General features: G+C 52.4%; 1 protein-coding gene across 1 annotated transcript in view; it reads left to right on the plus strand.

Moving 5' to 3' along the window:
- The window catches only part of COL13A1 (collagen type XIII alpha 1 chain), a 149,203-nt gene that overhangs the window by 59,845 nt on the left and 65,676 nt on the right, over positions 1 to 23,682 (plus strand). The window contains exons 3-9 of the mRNA XM_070469837.1: positions 2,376 to 2,431; positions 7,459 to 7,485; positions 10,093 to 10,128; positions 12,893 to 12,919; positions 15,498 to 15,548; positions 22,819 to 22,854; positions 23,647 to 23,673. Coding sequence (XP_070325938.1) covers positions 2,376 to 2,431; positions 7,459 to 7,485; positions 10,093 to 10,128; positions 12,893 to 12,919; positions 15,498 to 15,548; positions 22,819 to 22,854; positions 23,647 to 23,673 — 260 coding nt within the window. The remainder of the gene's footprint in view (positions 1 to 2,375; positions 2,432 to 7,458; positions 7,486 to 10,092; positions 10,129 to 12,892; positions 12,920 to 15,497; positions 15,549 to 22,818; positions 22,855 to 23,646; positions 23,674 to 23,682) is intronic.

Here is a 23,682-nt window from a genome sequence, read left to right on the forward strand (position 1 = left end):
GCACATGGGGGAACGCTAGCCTGGAAGAGCTTGACAGAACCACATTCCCTTGCATAGGAAAGCGACCCATAAAAGAGAGATGAGAGGGTGGGGACCAGAGAGAGAAGCCAGAGGCTGAACACAGTGGGCATCCGGGGAGAGGACGGAAGCGGTCTGTGGGCAATTTGGCGGTGAGGTGGATTGCTTTTTTCTTTTTACTTTATTTTTAATTGAAGAGTAATTGCTTTACAATATTGTATTGGTTTCTGCCATACATCAACACAAATGGGCCATAGGTATATATGGATTGCTTTTTGAGTAAAAGGCGTGAATGAGGAGACAGGAGCTCCACCGGTTACTATCAGCTTGATCTTGGGGGTTTTGTGCTGTGCCTCAATTTCCTTATCTACAAGATGGGTATAACAGAATCTACTCTGTAGTGGAAAACACTTAGAATTGTGCCCAGCATGTCGTAAGGACCACAGTGGTAGGTGCAGCGGTGGTGGTGGTGGCGGTAATATAAAAACCCTTGAAATCAGCAGTAGCATTTATATTACTCGGCAGGACCCAGCAAACCTCTCCTCTGGGTGGGACCTAAGTGCCAAGTCTCAGGTTGGCTTACCGGTTGCATCTGGTGACAGTTGCGTGGCTAAGGCCACTAACAGCAGACAGCGCCATCGCCGGGGCTCTGCTGTGTCACCAGGGACGCCGCCCCCAAAGCCTGTGTGCTGGGAGCCTGGCGGGTGCAGGGCATCTGCACTCCATGTGGCTGAAACCATCCCCAGATTGCCGTGGACTGAACTTTGTCACCAGCCTGTTTCTCACGAGGACACTTCCCCGGGCCAGGAGGCACGGACTTTCCAGCTGGGCTGGGCCCCTTTTGCTAGTGCACTCGGGGGATATTTTCAGATTGTGGGTGACGTTCCCCTGCCCCTCCATCTAATAGGTCCCAGATGTCCCCTCTTCCCTCGACCTCCCTCCTTCTTGCAGTTCTAAAGCCTCACTGCCGGCCTGCCTGGGGCCTCCTCAGCCGGGAACTACCCCTCTTGACTCTTTTTTTTTTTTTCTTAAAAAAAAAATTCTGTTTCCTTTAATGTGATGGCTTGACAGAGGCCAGCATGAAAGAGGCTGTTTCCTCCTGGAAGGGAATCAGGATGGAGAAGCAGGCAGATGAAGGCAGAGAGAAGGAAGCTGGCTTTGGGAACACGAGGAGCCAGGGGAAATATAAGGAGTCTTTATTGGCCAAGCATAAAAGAAGCGACAGGAGTCGCAGCTGTGTTAACGTGGCCAGGTCACCAGGGGCTAGGCAGACACATGGGGCCCAGCCGGGAATCCCACGGGCCCTGGGCTCTGGTGAATCATGTTTGCAGAGATGCCTTTCAGTTTGCTATCTCTCGGCTGCTGCTTTTTTCTCTCCCTTACCTCCCTACCGATCCTCCTGCCCCTTTTGCGGAACATTTGAATTTGTAATTCTCGGCTCTTGCCAGTAATGAGATAGGGCTCTTGAAGGGAGGGTGGGGCCGGGGCACAGAGGTGGGCGGTGAGAGAGGGAGTGGGCAGTGGACCCAGGAGGGCAGAAAGCCTGACTCAGAGCTTACCAGAAACCAGGACAGGCCTGATAGCCATCAGGCGGGGAACTCAGGGAAAAACCTCCTTTGGCTCCTGCCGCTCCTGCCTGTTTTCCGTTGCATTCTGTGCGAGCATGCTGATGAGACAGCGGGCGTGCTGATGAGCGCGGTCTCCAGGTTCTGTAATACTCTGACCGTTGTCAAAGTGCCTTGGTGCCCAGCACCCCACATTTAGCAATGCCACCAAGAGCACAGACTGGAGCAGGTCCCTCAGAGCCTGTTTCCTAGGGTGGGCAGCTGAGGTATGGACTGGAAGTTAGGGCCGCAGCCCAGCTCCACCTGGGGCCCAGACCTCTGGATTTCTCATCCAGTGATCAAAATACAGAGGTGAAATAAAAGGGGAAGAGATTAGATTGGTGAAAGTGCCAGGAAAATGCAAACTTCGGAGACCAGCTGGAAACCCCACAGCTGAAGAATTCTTGGACGCTCCTTCTAAGGCAGCCCTTATGATGGTGACACTGACCCTGGCATTTTCTCTCTCTCTTTCAGGGCCTCCTGTAAGTACTCCTGTGAAGTCTGGTCTCCAATGTCCAAAAGGCCTTGCTCTCTGCTGGTAACCGGGCCCGGGGTGGGGGGTCTGAGCCCTTTATGCTCTGCACTGAAGTCTGCAGTGTCCCCCAGAAGGTTGACGTGGCCGTCACTTTGCTTCCCATCCACCTCTGCAGCCCCCAGGGCCAAACAGAGGTTGTTCCGGGGGGAGCCTGTCCCCGAATGTAATCTGAAAGGCTGGCTTGCCCCCTTATTAGCCTGCTCCTTTGTCCTCCGAAGAGCAAATGGAGTCAAAGGAGCCCCAGGTGTTAGAAGACGAGGTCATCTCTACTCAGGTCTGGGTCCTTGAAAGATCTCCTGCCCTTTGAGGAAACAGGTCGGTGAGTGGCTCTAAGTGTGGACCGCTCCTAGGATGTGGTCTTCGCCCCTCTGTGTGGGCAGCTCCACCTGGCCAAGTCACTTCAGGCAGGTGGTGGCTGTTGGTGGTGGTGTTTTTATGTAAGAGGGTGGTGTCAGCGGGTTAGATTGGGAAGCAACACAATGTCGAGGCAGCCGGTCGGTCTCCTTCCCCTGGCGTTGCCCTAGAGTCCAGGGCAGGGCGGGGGAGCCGAGCCATTTCCAGAGAACCTGAGAAGAGCCCGAGGAGACTGTCTCCCCGAAGTAATGGATCCAGAGAACAGGAGCGTGTCTTCTGAGGACAGCATTTGATACCTCAACAAAAGGCCCAGAGGTCACCCCCCGGGGAGCTGGGGATTGGAGTTGAAAGGGCTGAGCCCTCCAAATCAGATCTTTCTCAAGGATCCTGAAAGCCTATATCACCAGCCCTTCCTCGGAGAAGTCATTTCCATAGTCGTTGTCTTGATCTGAACCGTGGAGAGCAGCTACCCTGTTTGTAATGAGACCATGATGTTCCGTTGCATCCATGTTCTGAAAGGCACATTGAATCCAGCTTGACAATACCGCCCAGCTTGCTCATTGCTCACTTAGAGAGAGAGGAAAATCTTGTCATTCCCTGAGAGGAGGAGGGTTGATTTATCATGCATGTTTTGGATGTCAGACCTCAATTCCTGTCATCAATCTTCCAAAATAAACTCTGCATAGGAAACTTCGACAGACCACCTGCTGGAAATGGGCTGCTTTTCCCTTTCTTTTCAGACAAAGCCAGAAAGAGTCCTCACCTCCCCCACTCCAGGGACCTCCCCCCAAGTACCTGGTCCCCACAGCCAGGCTTCCTGGCTAACCCGAGTCAGCGCTGGGTCCCTGCCTGACTTGGGGGCTGTGCTCCCCAGGAACGCAGTGTCCTGAGAACGTCTACAGGCCTTATCCCACAATGGTCCCCAGCCAGGAAGGTGCTGTCACTGCGCAGGGCTCTGCAAGGTGGAAGCAAATTGGGAGGTGGTTGAGTGGGCTTCCCAGGTGGCACTAGTGGTAAAGAACCCGCCTGCCAGTGCAGGAGACATAAGAAACATGGGTTCAATCCCTGGGCCAGGAAGATCCCCTGGAGGAGGGCATGGCAACCCACTCCAGTATTATTGCTTGGAGAATTCCATGCACAGAGGAGCCTAGTGGGCTACAGTCCATGGGATCACAAAGAGTCAGACACAACTGAAGCGACTTAGCTCGGATGCATGCATGGGTGGGTATGATTCTCTCCTCCCAAAGTCTGCCCACCCAGCCCCCAGCCCCATGGAGTGAGGGACAGGGGCTCAGGTAGCTCTCCTGAATTCTCAAACTGACACAGAAGAGGCCTGAGTCTTCACCCAACCCTGGCTGAAACCACAAGATGAGGAGGAAGTTGGAAGCCAACCAGAGTGGAAATCACCCCCTTGCCTGTTCTCTCTGCTTCCCACAATGGAAGAATGCCACCGGCCAGAGGCAGGGAGAGGGAGATGGCAGTTGATCACAAGGCTGGTCTGCTGCCCTTGGGGTGTTTCTAAGGGGCGCCTCCTGGGGTGACTCCAGTTCCTGTGGACACAAGGACAGTCAGCGCCGAGAGAACACAACCGTGGAGGATGGATTTAAGTAGCAGCGGGGATCATCTGAGCGGTAGAAAATTGGTGCCCACCACTGCTCCCCCCCCCCCCGCTGCCCATGACAGACATTGCTAATCGATTAGGAGGCATCTCAACAGAGAGCTTTACTCAGTCACTACCAGTCTACTGGAGTCCACAGCTGACAGTTGTTGGCCATTCCGGCTCTAGATTTAAGAGAGAGTGTCTTAGTGATGCCAACTGTGAGGTTGAAACAGGTGACCAAGGGAGGTATACGTGCCTCTTACTCTGAAGGAATTTGAGGAAATATAGGATGTTCAGCTGCTAGCCTTGGTTGAAAGTGATGCTTGCTGAAATACTAGTTAACACTTACTATGTGTTAGACACTGCTGTATTTTTATGGAAGCAGTGTAATAAAGTGATTACAAGCATGGGCTCTGGAGCCAATTTACCTGGGTCCGAATCCTGCTTCTGCCACTTCTAGCTGTGTGACCTTGGGAAAATTACTTAACCTCTCTGTGCCTCAGTTTCCTCATCTATAAGATGAGAATGGTAATAGTACCTGGCTCATCCAGATGTTGTAAGGAATATGTACATAATTATATGTATGGCCTAGAGAAGGAAATGGCAACCCACTCCAATATTCTTGCCTGGAGAATCCCATGGACAGAGGAGCCTGGCAGGCTACAATCCATAGGGTCACAAGAGTTGGACACAGCTTAGTGCTATCTTTCTTTCTTTCTTATAATGTATGGGTATGTGTGTATATGTATACATATTATACATGCCTCTATGTGTGTATAATTATGTATATACTTTTCCATGTAAAATATGTTAACTCATTTAAACTCTAGAAACAGAAGACTTCCCTAGATGATCCCCAAAGATTCCCCAAAGATTTTCAGGAGGAAATTGTTATTCTTTGCATTTTTATTCATTAATTTACTACTTCATTTTATTTCTATCCTACATTATTCCAAGGAACATTTGGGAGTGACTCATAAACTAGATAAGGAAACAGTGGGTGGGTGTGTGGAGAGCAGAGGCAAGAAAACAAGGGGCATCCAAGCTGATGACCCCACAACATCCTGTGCAGACAAGGCTCGGGTTCAGCCTTGAGCTTCCTGGCGGACAGAGCAAACAGGAAAGCAGAGCTGTGGCAGGAGCCCAGGAGCAGGGAGGGTTAGGTGAAGCCCTCCTTTACCTGCTGCCAAGACCCTGGAGAACGTCCCCCGCGTGCAGGATGTCGGTGGTCAGCACACAGAGCGGTCAGTAAAGTGCCCCTCTGTCCGTCTCCGGGTCAGAGCCCCTATGTGAGGCTGGGAACCCTCCACGGGTGCGCCTGCCTCTTGGGGTGGAGGGAGGTGGCCGCCCCTTGTTGGCGCACCCCCTGATGGCATGTAGAAGTGGTGGGAAGAGGGACTGGCTCAGCGCTGCAGCTCTGGATCAAGGAGGACACCAGGGGGCCCCCAGGCTGTCTCTGTGGGGCTGGGAAAGAAGGCAGCTGCATTCCCAGGTTCATTTGTTCACAAACATGAATTAAGGACCTACTGGGGACACAACCATGAGCAAAATAGAAAGTGCCCTGCCTGCCCTGGGAGCTTACCTTTTAGTGCCCCGGGGGTAAAACTCAGCAGAGAGGGGTGGACACTGACCCTCTACCTGTGGAGCCACTAACCAGCATCCCCTGAGCCCGGTTCTCTGTGAGGGCGTCACCGCTCCCCACCCCACCTCCCGGACGTCCTCAGAAACAAGGCCCCAGGAAGGGGGCCTTACTCCTGGTACTGCCTGCATTTGCTCAGCAGCCCTGGGGCAGAGGGACTTGTCTCCAGGTGGGCAACCTGAGACCTACTCCTGGTGTTGCCGTGGGTTTCTGGGAAGAGTGGGATGGCTGGAAGGAGAGAAACATAGCTGATGGCTGTGCCCGTGAAAGGAGAGAGGGGGCCTAGCTGCACACACCTCCCAGCCAGTCCTCTTCTTTTCCAAGGGCTGTGGTCCTCAGCGCTTGCCCCCTGCCAGCCCTGCGCCATATGCTCTACATACATTATCTCATTCGATCCCAAGAGGTAGAGATTGTTCTCCCATTTACAGGATGAGGAAACTGAGGTACAGGGAGGCCAAGTGACTTACCTGAGGTCACTGACTAGTAAGTGACAGCTGGGCTGTCTGACCCCAGAGCCCTGCTGTTAATTGAAGCCTGCTTCTCCCTTACCAAGACCCTGTCTCTCCTGACCCCAGGCCTTGGGCATGCCAGGGTGGGGCTTGGCTCCAAAAGCTCTCTCAAAAAAAAAAAAAAAAAAAACACAAAAGCTATCTCCAGGTAGTCCTCCCACCCTCTGCAGGGTGCCCCACGACATCCCACCACCTAGAGCAGTTTCTCCACCACCCTCTTGTATCAGATCTATCTGGAAGTTGGAGGCCAGAAGGAAAAACATGTGAGTTTCTAAGAAGCTCCTGCATTCCTGCTCCCCCTCCTGTGCATATTACTCTGAGAATAACTATGATGATCAATGCTTTGTTGAATGTTTTCCTCTTTTCAATGGGATTTTAGATCCATCATAGAGAGTCTTTAGTCTACACCCAGAATTGCGCTAGGCAAGAGTCCTAGAGTTATTCATATAAAGGGTTTGAGACAGACATGGCTGTGGTCAGTGAGGACAGGCTTCTGGAGCCACATGGGGTGGGGTCCAGCCTCCTGCTCACTCTCAGGGCCAATTCACTGTAGAGAGGGTGGCCTGAAGCCAGTTAGAGGCATCAAAGGAAGGAAGTCCCACTGCTCCCCTCACCATCCCAACAGAGGGGAAGGGGTCCCCCCAGGGAGGCTCCCACCCTTTCCCACCCTCTGCTCCCTGGTCACGGTCCATTGGCACAGATGGGGCAAGTCCACCAGAAGTGTCCCAGGCAGACTGGTTGCATCAGAGATGGTGTCTGGCTTCTCCTGTGTGGTAGGACAGGAAGGGCCAAGCCCCAGGCCCTCAGGCCCTTTCCCAGGCCAGGGCCAGAACACATGAGTAGGGACCCTGAGGCACAGAGGCTCAGAGATAGGGGACATGCTGGTGAGGCCTGGAGCTCTGATGCTCCTTGAGGGATAGTTATGAAGCGGCATTTTTGTCTTCTTTTCCCTGCACAGGCCCTGGGCCTAGCACGGAGAAGATCTCTGCTAACTGCTTTCCTGAACAAATGAATGAGTGACTGAATGCATGCTACAACTGAAAGGAAGTTTAGTGATTAAGGCCCTGTCTTCATTTTGTTTATAAAATAACAGAGGCTCATAGAGCACAAGGGACTCCAAGATCACACAGCTAGTTGGAACTATCAGATATTGTAATACCCTGACCTTCCTAAACTTCACTTTTCCTCCTTAATTTCAGGGTCCTGCTGGAAGACCCGGCCTCCCGGTAAGTACCTTTCATTTCTTTTTCGCTTTGCCTTTCTCTCACAGGCTCTTCCTCAATCCAAGGACAGGAGAGGGCGGGTGGCCACTTTCCACCAGGTGTGTCTGGATGGGAGGCCTCTCTTCAGCATGTCTAACCTACGGCTGAGGGTGAAGCACCCCTTCCTCGGGCCCCAGGCAGGCAGATGACAGCATGCAGGCCCTGCAGGGTTGCACCTGACTTCAGACTGGTGGCCCCATAATGGGGGGCTGGATGGGAAGGCAGCCCCCTGGCTTACTGGTTATCCTCCTGCATACCACCTTCATTGAAGACCACTGTCCCTGCTTTGTCCCCTGGTAAGAGTAGACTCAAAAGCTTTACTTTCCCCCCGAGTTACTATTTCTGAGTGCTAGAGAAGCTGGGTCCAGTAACCATGGGGGCTTTGGGACAAAAGTAGAAATAGTACTCATAGCCTTCTCTCACTGAGACCTTAATACATGCCAGGCAACTCTTTATACATTTGATTTGTTCACCGTCTCAATAAAATAGGTACTATTACACCCATTTTATAGATGAGGAAATAGAGAGGGCAAATAGCTGGTCTGATTGTCCAAGCCTCAGATGTAGAACTGTTGAAGGCCCCATGTTATCACATAGCATCCCATACTGCTGTTTTCTGTGATCCATACTGGCATCTGAGACCCATCTTTAAAGTCTTCAAAGACATTCCCCTGTGGAGTGTAGCCTGGGGTATCGATGCATGGAGTACTGGATACCATGGGTCCTCGGATAGCTGTTGGCTCAGGCGAGATGCTCTATCCAGCCAGATGGCCAAGGTGGGCATTTAGGGGGAGCCAGGGCTGGCACCAGGCTGTCCTCTCTCCCTGCCCCGAAGGCCACCTCAGTTGGATTCCAGAGCTTCCTATGCATCTTTCTATCCCAGTTTCTCCTCTTTTCAATGTGAATTGTGCTATAACCTCTTGACTAAACCAGTAACTTCTAGAATTCAAATCTAGCAAGGACTCTCTTAATGAAATACATGTGGGAGAATGTTTAGCTTTGAAAAATGAAAACTGTCCCAGCAAGTACAAACCCTGGAGCAAAGAAGTACAGGGCAATCTGTCCCATGAAATCCAAGGAGGAGGGAAATCAGATGACTAGGGGAACGTGGGCAGACTTTGTTTTTTTCTGACAACGTCCACCTTTAAAAAGCATTTGGGGGCAATTTGCAGAGCAGGGGCCGCCACACAAGAATTTCCAGTCTCCGGCCACTCCATGCCCATCCCTAACCCAAGCGTTTTATGGCCAGGACTGCAAAGACCATTAGTTTTTTAAAAAAGAAATGAAACCAAAACACACATCCTGAAAGAATATTCAAAAGCACAAGAGCAAGTGGGCCATTGGGCTGTCACAACCGACGACCAGTGGGCTGGCGTCCTCAGTGGGAAGGGTCACAGCCCTACTCAGGCTTCCCCATGAGGGGGCCTGGGAGTGACCCACAAAAAGATCTGCTGATGCTGGTCCCTTGTTGTGAAATCCAAAAGTGTGAGGTACACACATGTTTATAACAATCGCTTCCCCGGAACCTTGCTGGGCTCGGTACCTGTAGATGCAGTTTACGCGGCACTCACCAGGTGAAGGCACCCAGAGTTAGATTCCCAGAGCCATTGTTTCTTGGCATCCTCTCAGCAGCCCCAGGAGGGAAGCTCAGATGCTCAGGGAGCTTCAGGGAGCTCATGGATCATGGTTATGATCCGTGCTTATAACCCTCACTGCAACCCTGCCACTGTTTGCCAAAGTCTGAACACTTTACTGAAGACACCTTCAGTCTTGACAGTGTACGTGTAACAGGAGCCTAATTCAGAGCTGGTTGCTGCTCCCTGGTGTGTCCATGTACATCTTAGGATGTTAATTATCCCTCAGGACATTTTGCCTAAGTGGCGTCAGCAGACACAAAAATCACTCCAGAAATGCCCACCCTTCAGATGAAGCCACAAACCCAGCTCTTTCCTACCGGGACAAACACCGTCTGATTTTCAGCTCCTGTGGCTTTCCATCCTTCCAGGCTCCCAGCAAACCCCAAGCTCTACCCCAGATTTTATGAGTCTGCACATATATGATTGCAAAAAAATATTCTCTACCGAAAGAGTGAGGAATAAAACTTAATAAGCAGATTTCCAGAATGAGGAGATATAACCCCTGGCTGCTCTGAGCAGTTCGCTCTGAGCAGCTGAAACTCGTGATGCAGCTGAAGCCACATGGCGCACTGTGGGTGCCGGTTGGTGGCGAGGAGGGGCAGGACTCTGTTGGTAGTCTTTGCAGACACAGGGCTTAGAGAGGAGCTGGGGACCATGGGCGCTGTTCCCCAGCTCTGGCAGAGACAGAGCTAGGGTAGTGATTCACCCTTCAGTCAGATGGGAACTGCCATTCACTCTCCCTGCCTTGAGGCTGAGCGTGACAAGGATGCGACCGAACAGTCTGTGGGGCTCAAGGGGCAAGTTCACCCGCAATGCCTGGGAATCGTCCCAAGCACCCAGGCAAACCAGATCTTGGGTGTGTAGCTAGCCATGGGGCCCCTCACATGCTGGCCCTGCTCCGGCCACCTCTAATTGTTTCTGCCTCCTTCATCAGGGGGACAAAGGTGCCATTGGGATGCCTGGACGTGTGGTGAGTTGGAGCATCTCTGTCTGCTCAGGCAGCTGCTGCTTGCTTCCCTGTGCTGGCCTGGCCTGCAGACCACCCCACCCCGCTAGGAGGCAGTTGGACCTCTCGCTTCTCCCCGCCCAAGGCTGCTGCAGAAAGGAGGAGGGGAATGGTTTATTCCAATCCTTCAGATCTTGCAAAATGGCTTTAACTCTCCAGAGAACTGCCATGGCAAAGGAAAAATCCCAAAATGGCACGAATTGGCTCTTTGCCAATCACTACCAAGGACTCCCATCCACTCTACTCCCTAACCCCCACCCCCATCCCCTGAGACTGGCAGACACCTCAGATTTATAGCTGTTCCTGCAACCATCCTCCAGCAAGAGCAGTGAAAGATGGCAGGAAACACAAACAGAAAGTGTCCTACAGAAACTACAATGTAACCATCATCTGGAGGCATCTTCCCTAGACAGAGGCTAGTGATGAAGACAGGGCTTCCTTCCAGGCAGTGCCTCCAATCCTCACCAGGAAGGTGGGGGTTAAAACCTTCGTTTCCTGCTGAAAAAATAAGATGGTGAAACAGAAGATTTGATAGGGAGCTTGTGTCACAAATGGGAAGATTAGCGCTAGGCTTTGAGGGCCCAGCACCAGGGTTTTTCCTAGGGCTTGGAAAGGTAGCACCTGGTGGCCGCCTAAGGCAATGATAACCACACCCCCACCCCCCAAGTCTAGGACATGGCCCGAGCTACTCTCCCCGACTGACCTCTGACTCCCCACCAACAGCCTGCCTCAAACTTCACCCTGGTTTCCAGTGCCCCTGACCAACCCTGTGCCATCTTTCCATGTCACGCACATGCTTTTACCTTGTTCACATCACTTCTTGGCCTGGGTTGGCCTTAAGGCTGGGTCAGGCATCCTGTGTGCATAGGCTGGCCCGGTGTGAGCCTAGTGCGCAAAGCCACCAGATCACAGCTAACACTTGAAAGTGCTGCCTCTTGTGCTCAGGGCCTTCCACGCATCAGCTCATTCGGTCTTCCCAAGAACTACATGAGGCAGGCACGCTGTCCACCCCCATCGCTCAGATGAGAAAACCGAAGCTCAGATGTTAATTGTCTGTCCCAAGGCCACAGGTCCAGGAAGTGGCTTATCAGTGACTTTAATCCAGGCAACCTGACTCTAGATTTGTGCTCTTGACCCTAATAATGGAATCCTGCCTCCCATCTCCCAAATTCCCTCCATTGGCATCACAGCTCTAAGGAGGGTCTGATCCTTAGAGTGAAGCCAAGTTCTAAGCCTAGGTTCTAGGACATTCCAGAGCTTCAGGACAATGTCGCAGAGCTTTGAGCTCCCTTGGGCCACCCAAGAACCGTCAAGACAGGGAGACTGGGAGCCCTGGGTCTCCCCGTTGTGCGGTTCTCCCACCACTTCCCAGATCACAGCACTGTGGCATTCCTGCCTGACCCTTTCTGTAGGCGTCAGCTCTCTAACTCCAAACCCTGAGCCCCCCAGGCTTTCAGTGGGTCCTGTGTGGAGTAGGGGGATGACATTCAGCCAGCCTTTCTCAGGGGCTCACTTTGGGAAAGCCTGGGCCAGGTTCATTCTCCACCACAGCCCTCTGAGAGCCTGTCTGTCTATGAGCACATTGAGACTCAGTTTACCCAGGATTGGGGTGGAGTTGGGTCTGGTACCCAAGACACCCAAGTCCTTGCTCCTGACAGGTAAGCTTCAGGAGTCTCTACCCTGCATGCAGCCACCAGCCAGCAGGGAAGCCTGCAGAGTGCAAAGCTGCCTCTCCAGGCCTGCCCCCTCATGCCCTCCTTCTTGGGCCCTATGGATGATTCCCCCCAGGAAATGTCCATCCAAGCCTTGTTCTGACCACAGTGCAGGGGGGGCAGTGTGGCAGGAGAGAGAACGACAGGAGGTCTCCCCATTTCCTTCTACACAAAGCTATTTTCAAACCGCCTTGGTGCTTTTATGCTGCTTGTGCTGTTTTAAATGTGACAATGGACCCATTTGGCTGCTCAGTAGGCGTCCTGGCATGGGCCACCTGATAAGTACTGGGGTGGCCAGTGGGTGTGATATGCCTGAGATGTTCTCGTGATTCACCAAAGGTGGCGCCCCTGGCTGCTATGAATGAGGGTGGATTGGTCACCCTGGGTCCAGGGGTCCTTGGCCATGACCCACTTCCCTCTGCATCCCGGATGCATCCTCCGTCTTCCCAGATGTGTGTCCTTCTGTCTGTGCTCCTCTTCGCATCTTGCCTGGCCACCCCTAATGACTCCTGTCGCGTTTAGCTTGGCAATTTTGTGCTTGGTGTTCAGCTAGACCTTCAAAAGAACTAGACTCCACCTCACCTTACAGTCCTTGAGAAAGTCTCTCCCATGCCACTCCCTCCTCAGATGACCCAGGCTGCTGGGGCCACGGCTCCTCAGACATGTTTCTGGCCTGGGTGGGCTCTCCATCTTTCTGTCTCTCTCTGTCTGTCACTCACTCACACACGTCAAGAGGACCACTTACGGCCCCTGCCACTACTTCCTTCTTCGTTATCTGGCTGGGGCCAGCCTTTGGGCTGAGACAACAGCCAGCCACGAGCTATGCTTGCCAGACTCAGGACCTGTCGAGTGTCAGCATCTGCATTTTGTTTCTTATTTCACGGTGATTTCTTGTGTTTGGTTGTCATGCCATTAACACGACTTCTTGTGCGTGTGTCTCCTTCTCATCCTTTCTTTTTTCTCTCCCTCCCTCCCTCTCTCTTCCCTGCACCCCATGTTGCATGTGATCGCCCCAGGGAGGAAAGGGCCAACCAGGCGAGAAGGTGAGTCCACACTTTCCCCTCTGCACTGGCACCTCCACCCCCTGGACTCTTGTGGGGGCTTTTGGAAGCCCCCCATTCCAGCCCCCCTCCTGGTGCACAGGCCCCAGTGGAGGATGCCAGCCTGGCCTGCTCTGCCCTCGCAGCCTGTCACGGCCGGGTCTCCTAACAGCCTCCACCCCATCAGGCAGGAGTCGTGGGCTGAGGTCCCACTTCCCTGGCTGAGGGGTCTCTGCAGCCCGTGGGGGCCACACGTGGCCTCCTGGCTCTGATTTTGGCCTTAGACAGTCACCCTTCCCAGAGGTGAGGGGAGCACCAGCTGCCGTTGTATGTGGCTGGTTCTGCCCCCACCTGCAGCCCACCACTGCCCCCTCAGACCTGGACACTCTCTTTGTGCTGCCCCCGAGAGAGTTCCCTGGCAAACACCCAGGCAGACTCCGGGGGTGATAGAGAGGAGTCTCCCAGGAAGCGAGACGCCAAAGAGACAGTCGTGTCCTGGAACTGGGTGGGCTCTGAGGGATTATAGAGCAGTGCAGCTAACCAGCTGGCTCTCGAGATGAGGCCCAGAGTGGGTGTGGGGCTTGCCCGAGGTCCCACAGGATTAGGGATGACCAGAGAGCTAGAAGCAGACTCCTGGTCCCAGCTCCACACTTCCTCGCCTGGACACCACAGTGTGTATTTCTGCAAGTCTCCCTATCTCCGAAATAAAAATGACAACCGTAACGACAGCAACAACCGTGTATTACGCACAAACTGTTAGGCACTGTTTTAAGTGGTTTACTCTGTAACAGTAACATCCCAGGTAACAGTGATGTGGCCCTCCCAGGGAGGCTTGGTCGTCTCATTTACATGAGAGGGAACTGGAGCACAGAGAGACAGGGTCACATACCCAGAGTCACACAGCAGAAAGTGACAGCCCTGGCCGTCCAGGGGTTAAGACTTGGTGCTTCCACTGCAGGGGGCCTAAGATCCCACAAGCCTCAGGGCATGGCTGAACAATTAAAAAATTAAAAAAATATCTTAAAAGTGACAGAGCTGGAGAGGATTCCCAGGATACCTGACTCTAAGTCGGACTCAGGTCCCTAACCACTGTCCTATACTGTCCTCCAAGTATAACGAAGGCTGGGTCTCACCCTCACAGATGGTTAAACCACCCAGGAGAAAGACAGGGGGCAGGATCACAGTATAAGGACAATAGCAGACACTTGTTAGCCCCTTCGGAGACCAGGCATTCTTTTAAGCATTTTACACCATTATCTCATGAGATTTTCACATCCACCCTATGAGACAGGCGCTATTATCTCTGCATTACAGGTAAGGAAACTGAGGCAGAGAGAACTTAAGTAGCCCAAGGTCAGCCAGCATGGAACAGAGCTGGGCTTCAAACCCAAGCATTCTGGCTCCTACCCATCATACTATGTTGCCTTGTATAAAAATTATTATATAATTGCAATGGAATAAACAGCTACTAATTTGAATTCACTCTTCACCTGCATGTGAGGCATGACATTTTACAAATGCATTTCCATCCCTTGCCCTGTAAGGTCAGCAGAGTTTCTCTCAGCATCCTGTTCACAGAGGAGATATGTGGGCTGAGAGGTTCCGTGAGGCAGAGCAAGGCCTGCAGTTGAGGCCTGGGCATTTCCTGGACTCCTGGAGGGAAGTAGCATCTTGCTGTCCTCCAGAGGGGCACCGTCAGGATCCTTCTGCCAGACCATCACCTCTCACCCCCGCCTGTGTTCATACACCTTTCACCCTCCCCTGTCACACTTCCCCAAGCTCCAGCACACACACACACACACACACACACAAGCTTATCGAGGCAGCTGGACCACATGGCACTTCGAGCCCCCAGCCCAGCATCCACCGTCCTCTCTGGGCTGAAAACTCTGCCGCAGGCTTGACCCCTCTGTGTGATTCCACACCGGGACTAGGAGTCCAAGGCAGCCCTAACCTCCGGGCTCAGGCCTGCTGGGCCCTCACGGCAAGTGTGTGTCTCGTTTACAGCAGCTCCATCCAGGGGGCTGCTATCTGGCAGTCACGGGGTGCAGCCGCGTGGGCACTGGGGCCTGGGGAAGGAGACTCGGGGGTGTGAGATTTGGCTGGGGCTGGGGCAGGCTGGGGAGCATCCTGAGCCGGGCCCTGTGGGGACGCCTCTAGGGCCTGAGCAGCCGTCGCTGAGCTGAGTCTCCCTCCTCCCTCTCTCCCCCACCCCCTGCATCTCCCTCTTCCCATCACCGCTCGACATCCTCTTCTCCCCGCTTCCCGGCCTGGGGGCCCACCGCCCTCTTTCTCTGGTCCCTGATCATGTGCTCTCACTCGTGTCTCTTCTCCCCTTTCCTCCTGCTTCCGCACTGCCCTTCTTGATCCTTCTGGAATGTTTCGTTCATCCTCTTCTCATCACCTCTCCTGTGAGCCCTTCATCTTCCTCCACATTTTCTGCCCCATCATCCTGTGGTCTCTGGGTCTTGGGGTCCCCCCTCGCCCTCTCTGCCTTCCCCACCTGCCAGCTTCTCCCTTCTGCTCCTCCCTCCTCCCCTCCGCTCCCTCTCCCCCTCCTCCCTCTTTCTCTCCCCCACAGGGTGCCCCAGGAGATGCCGGCATGTCCATCATTGGTCCCCGCGGCCCCCCTGTAAGTGGTTTTTGCCCTTCTTTGGGATGGATGGATGGGTGAGTTAATGAGAAGGGCCGAGTGGGGAGCGGGGTATGCAAGTCCTGGCTGTGCCTCTGGGTGTGATGCCCACCATATGGGATGCGGTCAGCCCGGCCAGGCCTCAGTGCTGCTGTCGATGTTAAAGAAAGTAGCCTAAATCTGCCTCAGTTACACCCTCTTGGGAAGGTTGAGAGCCGACCCTCTAGCCACGAAATGACAACAGCTGTGAGGCGGCCCTGCTGTTTACAGGCAGAGGGAGGAAGTGCTGGCTCTGCTTGGGGTGGGGAGGCCTGGTGCTCCAGCTTTCCAGGGGACAAGCCTTGTTTCAGAAGCCCAGGGAGCAGCTACCCCAGAGGCCTGATTTCCTGACCCAAGCTCCCACTCCTGGTCTTGGCAAAGCCTGCCCATCACTCGCCCACAAAAGCTCTTTTTTGTGCTCGGTGCTGGGTCCCAGTACCCTCTGCCCAGTGGCCAGGGGCTTGGGAAAATTGAGAGAGGCTTCCCCTCTAGGACAGTTCCTTAGGGACCAAAAGGGGGGCTTGGGTGATGCTGCGGGAAGATACCGTGACTGTGGGAAGGAGGACTGACTGTTTTTCTCAAAGAGTGTCTGGCCCACGGGGCTTCAATCAAATCTCCAATTATCAGAGCAGAAGGGACCTCTCAGAAGGGGAAACTGAGGCACAGGGAGGGGAAGGGGCTTGGCCGGGATCCCGCAGGTAGAGAAGGATTAGAACCCAGGACCCCTGGCCCCAGGGCTTCCCCCATAGCAACGGGCTGCGGTCTCTATGCTCCGCTGGGCTCTTTTGCTGACTGACCATGCATGGGAGGGGGGAAGGGATGCGGAGGCCTAGCCTCAGATTCCCCAGAGCCTCACCCAGTGGGTGGATGAAGCCCTCTAACTTTTCCCCCTGTGTTCAATGGCAAGCAGGAGTCTCCTACCCACAGACTAAGGAGAGGGGTCAGAGAGCAAATTGCTAAGCTCTGTCCAAGGGAGGGGACCCTTGTGGCTGTGCAGTCAGGGAGGGGCTATAGTGAGAGCAGGGAGCAGAGTGGGGGAGCCCAGGAATTTTAGCAGGGGGAGTCAAAGGATAGAGTGGGGCTGGCAGGGCTGGCTGGTCGGGGGCCTGGGCTGGAGGCAGGGATTGAAGGTCCTGGGCTGCACAGACAGGCCTTTCAACAGGTTTCCATGGCTCAGACCACACAATAGTGCTAAAGACTGACACTTTGCACTTACTCTATGGCAGGCAGGATCCTGAAACCGTTACACATAGCAGCTCGCTTAACCCTTATGAGAACCTCACAGGGAGGTACTATGAGCACACCCATTTTATAGATGAGAAAATTGAGAAGTTGAAGTGACTTTCACTCATACACATGAGTGGGGCCTTGCTAGGATATGACACTCAGCCAGGCTGTGTGCTCAGAGTCTGCCCCCTGCCCTCTGCTGCTGAAGCAGACCACCCGGCCACAGAGTTCCCATCATGTGTGCTTCTGGGCTCATGTGGCCACTCTCACAATGGACTATAAGCCCCCTCATGTATTGGGTATTCCCAACAAAGGCAGTATGCAGCTGGAGGGCAAGTCAGGAGATGGGAAAGTCACAGAGAAAGACAGTGCCGTAGGTTCCAAAGGCAAGCCTGGGGTGGACCTGTTGGGAGAATAGGGGAGTAACGCAGAGTATGGGCCCTACCCCTTGGCCACCATCTCTGCCTGCCTCCCCATCTGACACGACGCTCTGTTTGTGTGGATCAGGCTGGTCCTGTCATACCCTCTTAGCTGCAGCTTTCAGCAGACTACATAGAGGTGGTTGAAAAGACCCCATGTCCAGAGAATACAGTCAGAGGGCAGGGTCTGCTTTAGCTGCACCCCCACCCCCCCACCTTCCACCCTGCTCTGGCTCAGCATGCATAAATATAACCACCACGCTGGACTTGGTTCCAGGGGTGAGAAGTACTTTCTATTTCTGGTAATAGCGGCTGCTTCCCTCTCATAGACACCCAGAGACATGCTGGGTCCTAAACTGAAAGACCATGAGTGTCCTGGTCTCCTTCAGCCCCCACGGAAACTGTGAGGCAGGCCCTGCCAGCCCATTTCCCAGAGAGGGAAAGAAAGGTGCTTAGCTGGCCTGTGGTCACCTGGCTCCTCAGTGCTGGAGCTTGGTTTGGGCCCAGTCGGTCTCATTCCAATGCCAGCATCGTTTCCCCAACACCCCCTTTCATGTCTTAAGTTCAACTGTTTAATAAGGATATTTATATAAAAAAAAAAAGAAGGATATTTACCTTGAGGAAAAAGCCCTCCCTGTGAGTGCTGGGTTGGTGCTAAGAGAGGCTTTATGGCACCAGAAGGCTTAACCAAGCCCAGGGCCCTCTGACTTTGGCCTGTGTGTGTGACCATCACAGATGGCGGGGCCCACCCCCGCTGAGTCCTCACTAGACACCAGGGCAGCCCCTGCATCTCCTCCCAGCAAGGCCCCTGGAGCTAGTGAGAGTTCGGGACCCCAGAAGACCAAGGGACCAATGCAGTCAAGGGGCAGAGGTCAAGTGGGCAAGCCCTCTGTGACCGGGGATGATGGGGAACATATGGCTTTCCACTCAGCCAGGAAGGGTCTCAAATATACACTGCTAATGAGAACCAGCCTTGCTGCTCTAAGGTTCACCTGCCTCCTCTCTTGGAGCTTTAGAAATAGTCTTCGCAAAGAGGGGACCTCCATGCATTTTGGTGAAGGATGGTTCAAGATGCTGGAACAGTGGGCCCCATTAAGTTGAGCTGGAAGCTGGGACCCTGAGACGCTGGCTGGCCCCACAGGTACTGGAAAGGTCATTAGCCAGGTTAGGAAAGCCCACCGCCTCAAAGGGAGCTTGTTCCCTCCTAGAGCCCCTAGCTTTTCTTCAGAGGCAAGGAAGAGCCCTCTAAAGTTCCAGCCCTCACTCTCAAGGAGACACCCTACAACCAGGTTGATACACCTGCTGGATGTGTCTTCATTTATTCATTCCATTAATATTTGTCAGGCACCTTCTGCATCCTAGATCCCGTGTAGACGATGAAAACCTGACTGCAGCCCACTTACCCTTTTGCAGAGAGAAACCACCCTATGGTGATTATAGTCCAGGTGGTCGGTGCTTAGCTGGGGACAATTAGGGACACGGAGAGAGGCACCTGACCTGGGGTGAAAGCAGGCAGGAAGGACTTCCAGGAGGAAGAGATAACTAAACTGTGATCAAGGAGGAGTAGAACTTTCAAGGCAGGTACAATTCCTGTAAACTACTGGAGAAATGGGCAAAGTTCTTTTAAAAAAATTATTTATTTATTTGGCTGTGTCAAGTCTTTGCTGCGCCACACAGAGTCTTTCATTGCACCACACAGACTGTAACTGGGGCCCGTGGGCTCAGTAGTTGCAGCATGCAGGCTTAGTTGCTCCATGGCATGTGGATTCTTAGTTCCCCAACAAAGCATTGAAACCAAGTCCCCTGCATTGTAAGGTGGGTTCTTAACCACCGGACCACCAGGGATGTCCAGGAAAGTTTCTTCTAGAACAAAGCAAGAGCAAGGATGGTGAGAAGGAGGTTGTCAGGGTGGGCGAGGCCCCAGTTGTAAAGGACATGATGTCCAGGAGTTGGGACTTTATCCGTTGGGTTATGTTCTGCTAAGGGGGGACATGACCAGACTTGCGGTTTACAGAGCTCCCCTGATCCTTCCTGCTCCAGCACTGAGCATGTTTAGAAGAGGCTGCAGGTGCGGGGCTGGCTGGAAGGCTTAAAATGGGCTGTGATGGGAGTATTTACAGAATCACAGATTTCCAGAAATCGGCAAATGCTGCACAAAGCAAGGCTCTCTTCCCTCCTCTCCCCAGCGTGTTTACTAGCACAGAGTCCTGTTGAAAAGATAGTCAGCTCTGACTTGGGGTGGGGGAGGTGGATTGAGGCAGGCTCTGGACAGATCCATGACTGACCGTCTTTGAGAGATCAGCCAAGAGGGAAGTTTCTCTCCAGCCAGAAACTTTGGTTTGTCCATGTTGCTTTACCCTACATACATACAGGCAGGAGAAAGGAAGGGAGAAGAAGACATAGGGATCCATCTGGCTCCCTCTCCTCCCTGGCCTTGAACTAAGGGAAGAGATTTTAGAAAGCAATGTAAAGTTTGTTTCCCTTGTTCTTATATTGTTGTTTAGTCCCTAAGATGTGTCCACTCTTTTGCAACCTCGTGGACTGTAGCTTGCCAGGCTTCTCTGTCCATGGCATTTCCCAGGCAAGAATACTAGAGCGGGTTGTCATTTCCTTTTCCAGGGGATCTTCCTGACCCAAGGATCGAACCCAGGTCTCCAGCATTGCAGGCAGATTCTTTACTATCTGATCCACCAGGGAAGCCCTTGTTCTTGTATAGAAGGACATAATATTAATCAGCAAATTAATCTACAAATAAATCTATCATCCACAATTTTAACATGATTCTAATACCAGTGAATTGGGGGGTGGGCGGTTAGGAGTTCAACGAAACAATCTTCAATTTCGTTTGGAAAAAAATCTTATAAGAGTTTCAGAAACTTTTTGAAAAATAGAGAAAGGGGCATAGGAAGGAGAGGTGTAGTTCTTCTACTAGATAGTAAAACATATTGTAGAAACAGAGCAATTAAAAGAACAAACAGAACAGAAATAAAGCTAAATGCATCTTGAAATTTGGTCCCCGATAAAGACTTCACTTCCCAATAGAAAAAGAAGATAGATTGTTCAGAAAATGATGCTGAGACAACTACAAACAGTTTAGAAATCAGAATAAATTTCAAATGAACAAATACTTAGATATAAAATATGCAACCATAAAATTAGAGAACAAAGCATGAGCAAACATTTATATTTCTGAACTGAGGAATGTCTTTCAAAACATGACCTAAAACCCAGAAGCCATAGGAAAATATTGATACATTTGTTGACATAAATGTAGAGTTTCCATATGACAGAAAGTATACCATAAAAAAGACAAAATGCCAAATTGGAAAGAATATTTGCAACACATATGACTCTCAGTTACTATTCTTGTCAAAGAGCTTTACTCAAATCAGTAGGAAAAAGATAAACAATGCAGTAGGAGTTACTGGTAAAGAATGCACACAGGCAGTTCCCAAATAAATACAGTCAGTCAATAACCATTGGAAGAGATGTCCACTTTCGGCATAGATGTGAAGAGAGAGAAATTAAAATCCAGTTTCAAGCCTCTCCATGTGCCTCACCAATACCCAACCTCTCAAGGAAGTGGAGACCCAGTTTCCAGTTGGTCAATGACAACATCCTTCCCAAGATCTCCTGAAAAAGCCTTGGTTAGCCCAATACTTGGCTCTGGGTTGAAGAGACGCACCCTGCTACCAGGGACAGCTCTGTAATTAGCAAACCATGTGATTATCCCCACCATGTAAATATTATCCAGAGCGGGACTGAAGATGTTTCTTGGAATCCTTTCCTCCTGACCTTTTCTTCAGGCCTCTCAGTGTTCAGCATAACTGAAAGTTTACACTGGGAGGTTTCCGGGTTTTCTCCTTTGTGCTATTCTTAGCATCACTTATCCTTGAGAGGAGAGAAGCCTGGGCCCTTCTGCTACATGAGTGGTATCTCCACCCTCTTGCCCTTTTGGATGCTTTCCACAAGCCCCTCCCAGGCCTGCAGCATGCTCCAGTGTGCTACCGGCGGCCTGACCAGTGCATGGACTCTGCCTGCAGGGACCTGGTCCCACCCAGCCTTGTCCCCTGAGCATGTCCCCTGAGCAGAGGCCACTGGACACTCAAGTCCACAGATTCAAGGAGGACCCAAGCAACCCGGAGAGGTTTCATGTTTACAGCAGATGGACCCAAAGAAATCCTCCTCAAGACATAGGGTCTGATTTGAAACTACTGCTTAGCAAGGACAACCCTCCATTGACCCTGAGACATATCAGATCAAAAACAACCTTACTGTGTCTGGTGCCCCTAGGTTCAGTTCAGTTTAACAAATTTCAGTTCAGTTTACCATGATGATGGCAGCTACTATCTCAATAGGCTCTGAAGATATAGTTGAATGACCCTGTGAGTTTATATAGCTATTCTATAGATGAGGAAACTCTATAAAAGCTATTTATGTAACTATTCTATATAGCCATTCTATAGATGAGGAAACTGAGGCACAGGGAAGATAAGCGGCTTGCTCTGAATCACACCGCCCTCAGTGGTGGAGGAGACAGGATTAGAACTCAGTCTGCCTGACTCAAAACCCCAGACTTGGGAAGAGACTGAGGCCAGCTCAGCCAAGGGGAGACTCCAAGCTTAGAGTTAGTCATGTGAAGGATGTGGTGTGTCCAGGGACAGGCAGGTCAGCCAGGGCGCCTGGGTAGAGTAGGTGGGAAGGTGAGGCAGGAAAGGAGCTAAAATGGTGCATCGGAATGAGATTGAGGCTGACCTTGAAGAGAACCCTGCCTAGTTCTTCAGAAGGGGAGTGATGGGATCTAGGTTTCTCAACTCTCTATCACCTTGGACCTCCTGGTCACCACCGCAGCCCTGGATCTGCACAGCCTCAGGTTTATTATCACCTCCACTCTTCTCCTTTGTCCTGAATCTGGATCATAAACCTCTGGACTGTGGCCAATGAACCTGCCTCAAATTTCCAACCTGAATACCAATCTATGTACTCTGCACCCCTGGGGAAATGGGCATGATGGCTCTGCATCCCACAAAGATGGGGAGGGGGAATCCAGAGATTGTCCAACCAGGAGAGCCCCATTAGCCAGGGTGAAGGGACACTGGACAGTGGACAACCTGACCTGTTCTGTCCTGAAAACACATTCTGAAGGTCAGTTCTGATATCCAAACCATCCTTAGATATGTGGCCACAAGCACTAACTGTAAATGAAGAGGACTTGGACTATCACAATCAAGGAGTTCAGTGTGCTGTAGACTGAGTCCCCAGTGTCCTTGCTCCCCCTCCCATTCCCACACAGGGGTTCAGAGCATCTAGGCAGGCAGTGAGGAGCTCAGGGAGCTACTTCCCAGAAAGACCCGAGGAGGCTGACCACCTGCTTTCCCCTTTCCCACCCTTAGTCCCTGGAGGAGATTTCCTAAGAGGGTCCATGTCCATCTTTCCCCATCCTGCCTCCCAGGCTGTGTGTCCCAGAGACGATCACAGTGGAGTGGGAGGGAAGCCATGGACCCTCTGGGAGCCCAGGTGAACCAGGGACTAAGGTTTGGCTTCCTCCTCCTCGCCCATCCTCACTCCTCTCCCACTCTTTTCAGGGTCAGCCAGGCACCCGAGGTTTTCCAGGATTTCCGGTAAGTGGAGAGGACTGGTGAGTTGTGTCTGCCGAGACCCTTGGTCCTGGCTCGGTGATAAACTTCAGGCAGGGCTGGTGCTCAAGCTGAATGTGCACTACTGAACCCCCATCAGCAAGGACCCCCTCCGCTGGCTTTCACGGAAAGCCACCAAGGAGAGTAGCCTGGTGCTCGACTCACAGTGCAGAGAAGGACAGGGACATCAACATGGAACCAGAGGCGTGTCAGGCCAGACAGGCTGCGAGGTCACAGGCTAGGAAGCCTGGCTGGCCCATGGACTCTGGGGAAGATGATGCATCTCAGGGAAGCCACCTCCAACCTTGCTTTGAGGGTCAATCTGCCTGTGGTGTGGGGCAGTCAGCTGGCCATCTGGATGTCCGGGGAGCCCCTCCTAAGCCCTAAGACAGATTCTGAGAGCAGGATAGGAGGCAGGCCTTTCCTGCAGGCCTCAGTACTGGCCGGCCCTGCTATCCAGGACCATGCCATCCACTCTCCTCTGGGGTGAGAAGGACTTTGGTACCAAGGTGACTGCCACCCATCAGGTGCTGTGCATGGGGCAGGTGGCATTTCATTTACTCTTCACAAAGACCCCCACGTCGGAGATTATTTTATTCCCCATTTTGGAATGGGAAGCCAAGGCTTACCCATGGTCTCATAACAGCCAGTGGTGAAGCAGAGACATGAACCCTACCTTGTTAGAGTGCAGAGCCTGTGTCCTTAACCACCCCCAGGCTGCCTGTCTGCCAGAACACCTGTGATGCAGTCTTCACATCTGGCCTGTTTATCTTTCAGGGTCCCATTGGGCTCGACGGCAAACCGGTGAGTGGC

Source organism: Odocoileus virginianus, chromosome 7, assembly GCF_023699985.2.
Source record: "Odocoileus virginianus isolate 20LAN1187 ecotype Illinois chromosome 7, Ovbor_1.2, whole genome shotgun sequence".
Lineage (NCBI taxonomy): Eukaryota > Metazoa > Chordata > Mammalia > Artiodactyla > Cervidae > Odocoileus > Odocoileus virginianus.